At 40.6% G+C, this 12,853-nt stretch overlaps 1 protein-coding gene across 2 annotated transcripts in view; it reads right to left on the minus strand.

Moving 5' to 3' along the window:
• Positions 1 to 12,853, minus strand: part of LOC140421185 (zinc finger MYM-type protein 3-like) — a 157,998-nt gene that overhangs the window by 85,997 nt on the left and 59,148 nt on the right. For both annotated transcript variants that reach the window (XM_072505687.1, XM_072505688.1), the window contains 4 exons: positions 12,107 to 12,275; positions 9,416 to 9,628; positions 4,800 to 4,950; positions 3,791 to 3,906 (listed from right to left, as the gene is read on the minus strand). In XM_072505687.1, coding sequence (XP_072361788.1) covers positions 3,791 to 3,906; positions 4,800 to 4,950; positions 9,416 to 9,628; positions 12,107 to 12,275 — 649 coding nt within the window. The remainder of the gene's footprint in view (positions 1 to 3,790; positions 3,907 to 4,799; positions 4,951 to 9,415; positions 9,629 to 12,106; positions 12,276 to 12,853) is intronic.

The following is a 12,853-nucleotide window of genomic DNA, read 5'->3' on the forward strand; positions in this document are numbered from 1 at the left end:
TTTTACCACATCAGCCTTCCCAGTGCTTTTCTTTAGCCACCAACACTGTGACTTTACATGGCCTAGTTTATTACAGTGAAAACATTTGAAATGTTTCATTTCTTTTCCACCCGCCTGGATTTATTTTTTAATCTGAAATACACTCTACTTATCATCTCCCATCAGATCACCTTTACCTTTACCACTTTAATATTTCTCATGTCCCCAGTTTCTATCCCTCACAGGCTGAAACTGATGTCGGAAACCAAGCTTTGATTTATGAACTAATTCATAATCATCTGCCATTTCTGCTGCTACTCTCGCAGTTTTAACCCTCTGTTCTTCCACTAGAGTGCTCACTACATCAGGAATTGAATTTTTAAACTCCTCCAAAATTATAATTTATCTGAGAGCTTCATACGTTTGATCTATTTTCAAAGCCCTTATCCACCTATCAAAATTACTCTGTTTGAGCCTTTCAAACTCCATGTATGTTTGACCAAATTCTTTCCTTAAATTTCAAAATCTTAGTCTGTAAGCTTCAGGCACTAGCTCATATGCACCTAAGATGGATTTCTTCACCTCCTCATACGTCCCAGATACCTCCTCCGGTAGTGATGCAAACACTTCACTAGCCCTACCTATCAGCTTTGTTTGAATCAGTAATACCCACATGTCCTGTGGCCATTTCATTTGTTTAGCCACCTTCTCAAATGAAATGAAAAAGGTTTCCACTTCCTTCTCGTCCAACCGTGGCAATGCTTGGACATATTTAAATAGATTCCCATCAAGCCTTCAACTATGACGCTCTTTCTCACTATCCTCATCACTATCATCCAACTGTGCCTTTCCCTTTACGTCTGCCAATTTTAACTGATTGTCATATTTCATGGCCATTTTCTGAAGTTCAAACTCCCTCTCTATCTTTTTGTTCTGCTAGGGCTATTCTTTCTTTTCTCCCCTTTTCTTTTTCCTCTCTCTCTTTCCTCTCTCTCACTCTCGTATTCCAGCCGCTTTAATTCTTTCTTATGTTCCATTTGTTTAATTTGCAACTGAATTTTTGCCATGGCCATTTTCTGAAGTTCAAACTCCCTCTCTTTATCTTTTTGTTCTGCTAGGGCTATTCTTTCTTTTCTCCCCTTTTCTTTTTCCTCTCTCTCTCTCTCTCTTTTTCCTCTCTCTCATTCTCGTATTCCAGCCGCTTTAATTCTTTCTTATGTTCCATTTGTTTAATTTGCAACTGAATTTTTGCCATGGCCATTTTCTGAAGTTCAAACTCCCTCTCTTTATCTTTTTGTTCTGTTAGGGCTATTCTTTCTTTTCACCTTCCTTTTCTCTCCTTTTCTTTTTCCTCTCTCTTTCTTTTTCCTCTCTCTCACTCTCGTATTCCAGCCGCTTTAATTCTTTCTGATGTCCATTTGTTTAATTTGCAACTGAATTTTTGCCATTTCCAATGAGTCAAACTCTATCTCAGGCAACTTTAAATGCTTAGCCACCGCCGTAATTACCTCACCTTTTCGCATTTTATCAGATAAGGTTAACTGCAATGTTTTTGCCAAATCTAAGTCTGCTTTTAGTCTCTGTCCGTAAGGTATTGCATGTGACCGTCTCCACCCCCAAAAACTTCAGAGCCTCTGAAAGAGCCATTGCCCACAACACACTCCCTACTTCAACTAAAATACCACACCTGAAAAGCACCCACAATATGCTCACCCCTCACTGTCTTTAAGTTCACAAAGCCAATCCAATAGATAGGACTTTTATTCCCCTTGAGCCCCCAATTTGTTATGGGCCATGGTTTAGAGAACCCCAAAGTGTGTCATGGAGTTCACCTGACCCACAACTTTTACTAGATTGTGGTATGGGGAGCACACGGCCCAGTCTACAGGTGTGGTACAGCAGAAATGGAAAAGTATTTTTTTAAAGCAAAACTCTGTTTATTCTATGAACTCAAGTTAACCTTTTTAAAACATACCACGAACATCTTAGCAACCATTAATTCAAATACAACCCCCAAAGAATACAACACTAAGTAATCCTTTAAGCTTTCCTTTTAACATCCACAAGACTTAAAACACCTTTTACCAGAAGCACATCAGGTTAAAGTCATTACTGTTCTTAGTTTTAAATCACCAGAATCGATTTACAGTCTTTAGATTACAGAGAGATTCATAGACCTTCTGGTTGTGACTGCAGCTATCCAACTCTGAAAACGAAACTAAAACACACCCTGCAAGCCTGCTCAAAAACAAAAGTAAAAAGCTGACAGCCAGCCCAGCTCCACCCACTCTGACATCACTGCAGTAGTAAACACCCATTTCTTAAAGGTACTCGCACATGACATCACTATACCAGTGTGTCCACGTTACCAATATGACCTCTAGCTGCGCAGAACAGCATTCTGTTTGAAAAAGAACAGATGCCTCTGAATTTGGTCCCTGCGCTTGTGTAAAGTTCAAGGTTGCTGCATTAAACGGAACAAGCCATGATAGGAAAGAGGAAAAGAATCGTCAGGAGATAGTTCATGTGCATTATACTTAATTCTTCATTTGTTAATACCCAGCTAAGACACATACCCGTGACTGATTTGCAGTTTAAATGTACTTGAGACGTGGGCCTGGATTTTAAAAGTGTCATGTTCCCCACCCCTACTTGATAGAGTAAGCCAGGAACCCACCCACAAAAACAATAGCTGCTCCAGCCATTTCGCACTCAGTGGGGCATTTATTGGCTCAGGGCAAGTCTACTTCCCCAAAGACCCGCCTGAGAGTGCTGCCAGGTAATGCAACTAGCCTGCAGCTCTGTGATCCCAGCAGCTCCAGGTTCATGGGGTGGCCAATGCAGGGACCACAGCCAGAACCCACAGAAAACAAGGTTGTGGAAGTTGGGCTGAAGTCTTGGGTATCAGTGGGGCCTGGATGAGTCCAATGTTGAAGTACTGGGTGAGGTGTGTGGGAGCTGGGTTTGAGGGGCCAGGGGGAGATTTCAAGGGGATTATGATATTGGCTGGGGTACCTCTACTGGACAGGAGCCCAACCATTAAAAGCTACTAGGTTACCTGCAAAGTGTGGATCTCCCAGAGTCACGTGCAAAATAGTGGTGGGGTGGGATGCGACACTCGAGTGGCAATTAATTGACCACTGCAGGGTCTATTGCAAAGGGTGGGCCCTAATGCTCTCCTTTCTTCCCCTTTCCCCCACTTCCTGCCTTCAAACAAGGCAGTGGGAGAAATGTAGAGTCCATTATCTTTGGTTTGTCTTTTTGCAATTCTCCAGTTCTGGCTCATATTGTTTAATGTAACAGTTGCAAACTACATCAGCAGAAGCCTTTTTTCAGTAATTTACACTCCATATTCTGGACCAGTGTTGATCTTGCCACTCAGAGCCACACCCAACTAATCTGTTCGCTTCACAGATGCTGTCTGGCCTGCCGAGTGTTTCTGGCATTTTCTATTTTAATTTCCCCATTTCCTATAATAGCATTTCTTTAAGTTGTTAAAACCCTTCCATTCAACTGTGTTTGTAACATTCACCAAATTGCCCGGTCTTTACCTCTGGCAGCTTATGGCTTCTGACATTTTCTCTGTGTGAGTAATGTATAAATACTAATAAATGCGACAGACTGAACTGGAATGAGTTATTCAGTTGTTGTTTCAATGGAAAATTCAAAAAACACTAGCAATTAAAATTACCAGGGGCTACTTCACACATATGCCACTTTAAGGTTTCAGGATTTTAATCCACTACTTTCTTCCCTCCCACACTAAAAGAAAATTACACGGAAAATGTGTTTAAACAAAGCTTTAATTTACCTGAAAATTAGTCCAGCAGTTGGGGCTGCAGAACTGATGCACAACTCGGTCTGTCATGTTGTAATAAACCCGCTCTGAAAGATTCTTTTTACAAAATTTGCACTTCGATTTAGGTCCTGTAATAAACACATTCAATCACCATCTTCTTTAGGTACTGAAAAACAATACCACTGAGGTCATTCAAAATTGTTTAACAGTACACCACCTGCAGCACGGTGGCACAGTGGGTTAGCCCTGCTGCCTCACGGCGCCGAGGTCCCAGGTTCAATCCCGGCTCTGGGTCACTGTCCGTGTGGAGTTTCTCCATGTGTTTGCGTGGGTTTCACCCCTACAACCCAAAGATGTTCAGGCTAGGAGGATTGACCACACTAAATTGCCCCTTAATTGGATAAAATTAATTGGGTACTCTAAAAAAACACACCACCTAAAATATTAGCTAGTCACCCTGCCTTCTGCCATTTCATGCGCTCCCCCCACAAATTAAACTCAGTGTGCATATTTACCAGAATGAGTAGTTTTCCACAAGGGGCAATGGCCGAGAACCCAATGTAACAAGCTAACCTAAACCAGGTCAATCCTTCAGCACCCATTAACTGGGTAACACTATTAACCCTTTGGCTGTCAATAGCTGATCACTTCCTCAACACATTTTTGACCCATCTCTTCCAAACACGAGGATAGGGATTTTTGACCTGGCCTTCCTCCAAAATAAAAGGGATTCTGATCAGTTCACTCCTTTCGCTCTCAAACTGATCCAGAACCCCCCGCTGCCAAAAAGGATACTTAGCAACTTAACTACCGTTCTTTTATCATAGTGGTCTAGTCAGCCTTTGCCTCTCACTAAAATGAGCGATGTCCTTTTCAAATACATCATTACAACATTGTTGAATGAAGCACTTTTTTTGAATCAAATCTCTTTCCTCAAATCAACATTCAGAATGCCCAAGGCAGAGGAAAGAAAATAAAAGATAAATACTGCAGATGCTGGATATTTGAAAAAGTTGTATACCTATTGTTCCAGACTGTTTTACTTTATATGAAGTGATGCAGCACAGTGAACAGAAAAAGCCCATCTTTCCAGTGGTATCCACATTTGCTATCATATCGAAGTTCTTGCCCAAAGTTTTGCACCAAGCACAAGGAAGCACTTTTGTGTTTTTCTGAGAGAGAGAGAGAGAGAGAGAAAAAAAAAAAATCATGTCCAGTAATTGGTTATTGCAAATAATTGAATTGGAATACATGTCAAAAGACATTGTTTGCAGCTGCATAAATAAACATGCTGGTCCTCCAATGGTTCATTTAAATGCTGTGTTTAGCCTGATACTAAAACCAGGACTGAGTATTACTCGGCCATGACAGTTATAGGAAAACACTGATGCGGAGCATAATAGGGTAGGAATTGAAGCAGACTCTAATAATTTTCAGAAGGGAACTGGGTAACTACTTGGAAGATGAAAATATGCAGGGCTTTGGGGAAATGGGCAGGAGAGGGCGACTGTTTGAATAGTTCACTCAAATATCTGGCACAATTAAGTGTTTCTTTTGTGATTTATGATTTACTTTCTCAGCCACCCTAAATTAGCTTCTCAAATGAAAAATAGACAGACAGATTTTTTTCTGTTTGGAGGATATGGACTGAAGACATAATCTTAACCAATTATATACTAAAATAATATTGGTGTGCCCATAATCATATCCTTCTATTTGCTATTTCTGAAGCAAACATCTGGATAGTTTTTTCTTATTGAAATGAAAACGCGATTGGAAAGAACGCGAAGCTTCAATAGACACAGAATAAACAACAAAAATGATGAAAATCATGCTTTTCTATAGCAAATTGAACATTAACATTTCAAGGTGCTCCATAGAGAGACAAGGTAAAAAGTGAACACCTCGTCAAAGGAGTAAATAGCAGGAAGGATGACCAAAACATTGGTCAGAGAAGTAGCTTTTAAGGAAGATCTGTAAGTTGAGGCGTGACATTTTGGGAGAAAATTCTATAGCATAGAGCCTAGGTGACTGAAGGCATGGCGAAACATCATCGGACGAAGAGGGGGAGGTTGATGCACAATGAGGAGACCATGGAAATAAGTGTGTTGCTTTTGGTGTGGGCGGGAGAGCAGCTGTTGGACTGTAGATGGTTAAAGAGATAGGGATAGGGGCATAGCCTTGGCAGGATTTAAACACAAGGACGAGAAGGTTGAAAACAAGGTTTTTGTGGACTAAGACTCAGCATAGGATAGCGAGCACAGGAGGAATGGGCGAACTAGGCTTGGTGAGAGTTGGGATATAGGCAGAATCGTTCTGTATGATGGAGGATAGAATACCAATCATCAGAGCAAATTAGGTGTATCTGGAAGAATAAGGCTATTTGTGACCAAGAGGTTGGAGACACAGCATCATATTCGGCAAGTACTCCAGTGGTGTGCATTAATGACTCAGAGACACAAACTCAATACACCACAGCAGCTGAGGGAATTTAAATTCAATTTGGTGAATAAATCTGGAATAAAAAGTTTGAAATAATCAGTGACCATCATCCCACTAGATTGTTATCAAAATCCATACGGTTCACTGTGTCCTTCAAAGTCGGAAATCTGCAGTCACTATCCAGTCTGGCCTGGTGACTCCAGACTCTCAGCAACGTAGCAGACTCCTGAAGTGACCTACCAAGCAACTCATGTAATCAAGAAGGCAGCTCACTACCATCTTCTTGAGGGTGAATTATGGATTGCCAATAAATGTAGACCATGTAAACAATACCAATATTCTATTAAAAAAATGCAAGTTGGAAGATGAGAAAAATTATGGTGGAATTAGTAAAGGACAGGGCAGCACAGTGGTTAGCACTGTTGTCTCACGGCGTCACGGACCCGGGTTTAATCCCGGCCCCGTGTGGAGTTTGCACAATTTCCCAGTGTCTGTGTGGGTCTCACTCCCACAACCCAAAGATGCGCAGGGTAGGTGAATTGGCCACGTTAAATTGCTCCTTAATTGGAAAAAAAGAATTGTATACTCTAAATTTATTTTAGAAAGAAATTAGTAAAGGGCTTTCTTATCAGCTCACATCAAGGATGAATAGGAGACCAGTTTCAATAATCTAGTTTTGCATAAAGCAACAGCCAGGGAGGTATTTGATTCAACAGCAAGGGAACTTTTGTGATAGGGGCTGAAGAGACAATGGCTTTGGTCTTCCTAATGCATAATGGAACAAAATTACAGCTCATCCAAAACAGATGTTTGGACAAGCAATCCAATACCAGATACAAGTAACAATGGTTGTGAGGTGCAGCTGGGTGCTGCCATCGTACAAGTGGAACCGGATGTGCTGTCTCTGGTATTGTTGCCAACTGTTATGAGTTAATGGAGGCAGTCAGACGGTTGGGCATCAGCAACTACATTGAGCAGATGGACTATAAAGGGAAGAGCAGGAGGTAATGACATTGCTGCTTGTATAGCATTCTCAATGGGCCATTCAGAAAAATGCCACAGAAAGCAGAGGGGCAAGCCTTACATTTATTCAAGTTAGATTCAAGCTTGGAACAATGACAAAGTAGAGTGGAGGGGGATATGATCATTTTAAACAGAGAGGATTTTTTTATTTGTTCACAGGATGTGTAGTCAATAGCTAGGCCAGCCTTTATTGCTCATCCCTATTTGCCCTCGAGAAGGTGATGGCTAGCCACCTTCCCGATCCGCTGCAGTCCATATTGTTTAGGTATACCGCAGTTCTATTAGGAAGTTACATATTTTGACCCAGTGACAGTGAAGGGATGCTGATATAATTCCAGGTCAGGATGTGAACTTGCAAATGGTTTTCCCATGTATCTGCTGCCCTTGTCTTTGATCTTCTAAATGGTAGAGGTCCTGGGTTTGGAGGGTGCTATCGAAGGCTCCTTGGCAAGTTATTGCAGTTCATCTTGTAATGCTGCCACTGTATGCTGGTGGTGGTGGGAGTGAACATTTAAGATGGTGGATGGGGTGCCAATCAAACAGGCAGGCATTCTGGATGGCACCGAGCTTCGAGTGTTGTTGCAGTTTCACTCATCCAGGAAAGTGGAGAGTGTTCCAGCACACTCCTGATTTCGGTCTTGTTGATGACAGACAGGCTTTGGGGAGTCAGGCGAATTACACAACACAGAATTCCGAGCATCTAACCTGCTCTTGTATTTATATGGCTGCTCCAGTTCAGTTTCTGGTCAACGATATCCCCCTGGGATGTTGATGCCACTTATGTTAAGTGTTACAAAGTGACAAAGCAAAATAGTGTAACCTAATCATATTAATACGCAACCAAGTGAAAAGATAAAAGTGTTACTTGTGTTCACAGGTGGGGGGCATTCATTAGATAATTATTTGATCGTATATAAGGTGACATTTACTGACAATGCTGATGGCTGTAGAATTAGAAGCTGTATTGCTTCATTTGTGAATAAATCCTAATCTGATTGAAGATTGACTTCTGATCATTTGCTTCATCAACTGGCTGTCAGAAGTTTAACAAGTGGGAAATAACGCATAGTTTATTAGGCTTAAGGATATCGCGTCACCAGGTTTGCACATCACCTGATGTACTCTGACAGGTTTTTGAAAACGTCCGTTTTTCGTCCATGGAGGGGAGTGAGTGAAAATCTGCCATATCTACAACACTGGCTAAATTAGTATGAATATGAAACGGACTTTACCCTGTAGGAATAATACACACTTCAGCTCGGTCTCGCTTTTTTTGCTGCCTTTGCTTTCTCTCAAAACATCACGAATAAAAAGAAATCATGAAGTGATGCTGAGAGCAAAAAGCTAGCTGCATGCATTTAAAACAGTGGCAAACAAATGTTCCAACAATTTAACATACAACAGCACCACCAGCCAGCAGTCCGTGGAATTGCTGCCAATTGGTCCTGGTTTGAATAAATTACTCGGGCGCGGTCTACTCTATTTTAAAACTTGGCTGCTATGCCCAATATTAATCTTTTCAAAAGCCATATAATCACAATTAAAGCCTTTCTACTAACTGGCCTTTTTTCTGAAATATTGGGGCACTTCTAACAGTTACATTCGCTCAGTAAGGGAAGAGTGGGAGACAAACAAAATAAATCTGAGCAAATCATATTCAATATTCAAGAGTGAGTCTGGGTCACAATATTGCAGGTTGAAATCCAGAGACTTTATTGTATATTCTAGGCTACTACAACAGTACAGCAACAATGGTGTTGACTCAGAGTGCTTTGGTTGAGATCTTAAACTGAGATGCCAGCTATCATTCAAGTTTACACTGTAGTATTTGAAGAATTTCATGATATTTTGGCTAATTTTCCCATCTCAATTCATACCACCAGATCAACTGGGAATTTAATTCATTGCCATTTTTAAGACTTTGCTCACATCAAAAAGACACTGTATGAAATGTTTTGTATCCCACAACTATGAAAGATACTACATAAATGAATTTATTTTTGCAATGCAAGGTTTTTTGTCACTGACTTCCACTGGAATTAGTCACTTGCCTGCCTGCTGCCCTAGTGAGAAAAAGAATGTGGCACTGAGAAACACATGGGAAAATAATTTATTAAATAAATTAAAAGAGGGATGTGCAAAGTGGAGAAAATCTATTATTAATATGTTTACCTTCTTATACATATTCAAACAGCCTGTGTTGCAGAACCTTCTTTGTTGCCCTTCATGATACAGGTACTGAAGCATAAACCCTCGGTTGTAAAAATAAACCCCGCAGTTATCACAACAATTGGTTTTCAGGCCATTACTTGCTCTGAACTTGCTGAAACAGGCGTTGCTACACAGCCGATGCACCACATTGCCATTACTGACTTCATGTAGAATCTAGAGGGAATAGTATAATAGTTTTATGCAACATTATGTGATTATGTAATTCAATTTAAGGGAGGAAAGCATTTGTATCTTATCTCCATATTACCTGCAGTCTCTAGCAGCACTTGACAAGCCTCAAAGCCTCTGCATTTCTGATTCAACCAGGGCTACTTTGGCACTCAGTCAGGATTTTCAGAGAGAATTTTTACTTTGAAAGTCAAACACTGGCAGTGCTGAAGACCTCAAAATCACAGAGTGCACTGATAAAACACCCACACCCTACCAGTGTTGTCAGTAAGAAGTCTTACAACACTAGGTTAAAGACCAACAGGTTTGTTTCAAATCACTACCTTTTGGAGCACTGCTCCTTCCTCAGGTGAATGAAGAGGTAGGTTCCAGATAGACAAAGTCAAAGATGCAATACGATACTTTGAATGCAAGTCTTTGCAGGTATTGATTCAAAGTATCTTATTGCATCTTTGACTTTGTCTATCTGGAACCTACCTCTTCATTCACCCGAGGAAGGAGCAGTGCTCCAAAAGGTAGTGATTCGAAACAAACCTGTTGGACTTTAACCTGGTGTTGTAAGACTTCTTACTGTGCTCACCCCAGTCCAACACCAGCATCTCCACATCAGTGTTACCAGCAATGGGGGGAAAATCACGAAGCTAGTTGTGATTGACAGACTATAGATAGGCTGGGGATGGGTGGGGGAAATCAAATAGCAAATCCATAATGGTTCAAAGATATTTTAACATTCCACAAGCAATAGTTGCTTTTATGACAAAGATCTAGTGATAGAAAACACACACACACACACACAACCACACACACACACAACAGTCAATTAATGAGTTAGAAGCTTAACTCCTGTCAAACCAAAGGACCCATCGGGTGGCCTCTAAAGAACCCATCATACTGTTTAAAGTCTGCATATTTCTGTAAATATAATCATTCAGTGAATGATGTTAATTTACCCTTTATGTTATTAATAGGGGCTGGTTTAGTACAGTGGGCTAAATAGCTGGCTTGTAATGCAGAACAAGGCCAGCAGCGCGGGTTCAATTCCCGTACTGGCCTCTCGAAACAGGCACCAGAATGTGGCGACTAGGGGCTTTTCACAGTAACTTCATTGAAGCCTACTTGTGACAATAAGCGATTATTATTATTAAAATACATCAAGGTTTATGGGCCAAACACGCAAGTATATTCATTCTGCCAACTTAAGAGAACAGAATCAAGTGGTAGTACATGATACAGTCCACTAAGCAGAGGTGCAATGTTATTTTATTCAATCCAGAGTCTCTTCATCACTAATTGTAATATTAGACAGGTAGCGGAGTAACCATTTGGGATTGGAGGACAGTAATAATGTACAATAGCTTCTGCTGTGTTACGTTAAGTCAACATAAGCAGTAACATTAAGCATACATTCTGTAGCCTGGGTTAACAGAAGTAGATGAAGGATTGGGGGGTTGGTTCCATCCCAGCCAGCTAAGTATCGTTGTCAAATAACATGTACAGAAAACTTTGCAACTACTGTGGGCATGAAGCAAAGATTTCAAAATTAAGAACTACTCCTGTTGGTGGAATATTACAGGCAGCTGCACATTATATTCTCTTTTTTAATACAAATTTTCAAGCACCCAATTCAATTTTTTTTTCCAATTAAGGGGCAATTTAGCATTGCCAATCCGCCTACCCTGCACATTTTTGGGTTGTGGGGGTGAGATCCACAGACACTGGGAGAACGTGCCAACTCCACGTGGACAGTGATCCAGGGCTGGGATCGAACCCAGGTCCTCGGCGCCATGAGGCAGCAATACTGCCCCAGCTGCACATTATATTCTGCCTCCAAAAATATTCTCTTTTGTTGGGATAGTAATGTACTGGTACCAGTAGTTTTATATCCTTTACTCCAGTGGTCATATTAGCCAAAACAGCAAATGTTTGCAGGCTATTGGATGACAAGTTAAATTCACAACAGCCCAATAATAAATAAAACTTCTAGTATAAAGCTATATGCATTCAAAGATCTTGGGTTGAATTGCTAGTGGATAACCATCAAGAAAAGGGAACCCTAGATATTCCTCTACCAAAAGTGTCACGCCAATTATAGCATTCTAGCAACATAGGATTCCTGGGGTTTATATGCAATATACCAGCAGGAAAAGTAGGTATAAAGATTTTAAAGTAATATTTTCTCGGCTAAGCCACTGTTCAAAGTCCAACTACATATGCAGTGTGCAAAAATATTGACATACATGCCTGAAAAATTTAAAAGCATCTATAAGCAACAGTATTGTCTTCTGAAGAGTTTTTCTCCACTTTTACTGGGGATTAGGATCTGTAACTTAAAGGCAAGATAATAAAAAAGGAACACAGTCTTTTTTATTAAATAGAGTCTGTTCTTGTGCTCTGATGTCAACCATCAGATTTTTTCGATTTAAAAAAAAAACATAAGCGCATTTTCCACCTGGACATCCTCACCTTTCCTTTCTTATTGCAGATACTGCATCTTGAGGACTCATCTGATGATGAAGCTGGTTTAAGCAGCTTGGCTTCATACAGTGATAGACAAGTAGCATTGCAGAATTCCTGGAAGGACTGACTTGAACCAGCCTGCGCTACAACCAATTCTTTTGCATTCAAAATATCCCTGGGGGGGGGGGGGGGGGGGAGAAAAAAGCAGAACAGGGCATTCTCAGGAAGTCATTCTTTTTTTTGCAAGGAGGAAGAACATAATTAATTGACCAGGACTGCAAAGAAATGACATTAGATCAGGGTGCAATACGAGTTCAATGTTGGCATTCTGCAAGGCAGGTCGAGGCTTGAGACAGGAGGGACAACATGATTAATGAAGCTGTTAGAATAGAAGCCAAAACTGAAACAAGCTGAGAAATATTAGAATGAAGAGGAAAAGCTATTAGCTAAAGAGATAAAAAGCTGTATAAGGCAGATACCAGTGAAGAAACTATGAAAAAAAAGGATCAATATTAGAAATATCAAAATGGAACGATGTTTCTGCATAGTCAACAAAACTGGAGAATTCTGACTATGAATGGCCATGGAGAGTTATAATAAACTAGCTATAATGGAGTAGGCATTGATTTGAAAAGGGGATTAATATTCCTAGTTATATTTCCAAAATAGGTAAGAGAAGGGGCAAAGTGGCAGTACTTGTAGAGAATTCTGTCACATCCGAAGACTGGGCAAGAATGTCAGGCAGTGGGGAAG

Source organism: Scyliorhinus torazame, chromosome 5 (genome assembly GCF_047496885.1).
Source record: "Scyliorhinus torazame isolate Kashiwa2021f chromosome 5, sScyTor2.1, whole genome shotgun sequence".
Classification (NCBI taxonomy): domain Eukaryota; kingdom Metazoa; phylum Chordata; class Chondrichthyes; order Carcharhiniformes; family Scyliorhinidae; genus Scyliorhinus; species Scyliorhinus torazame.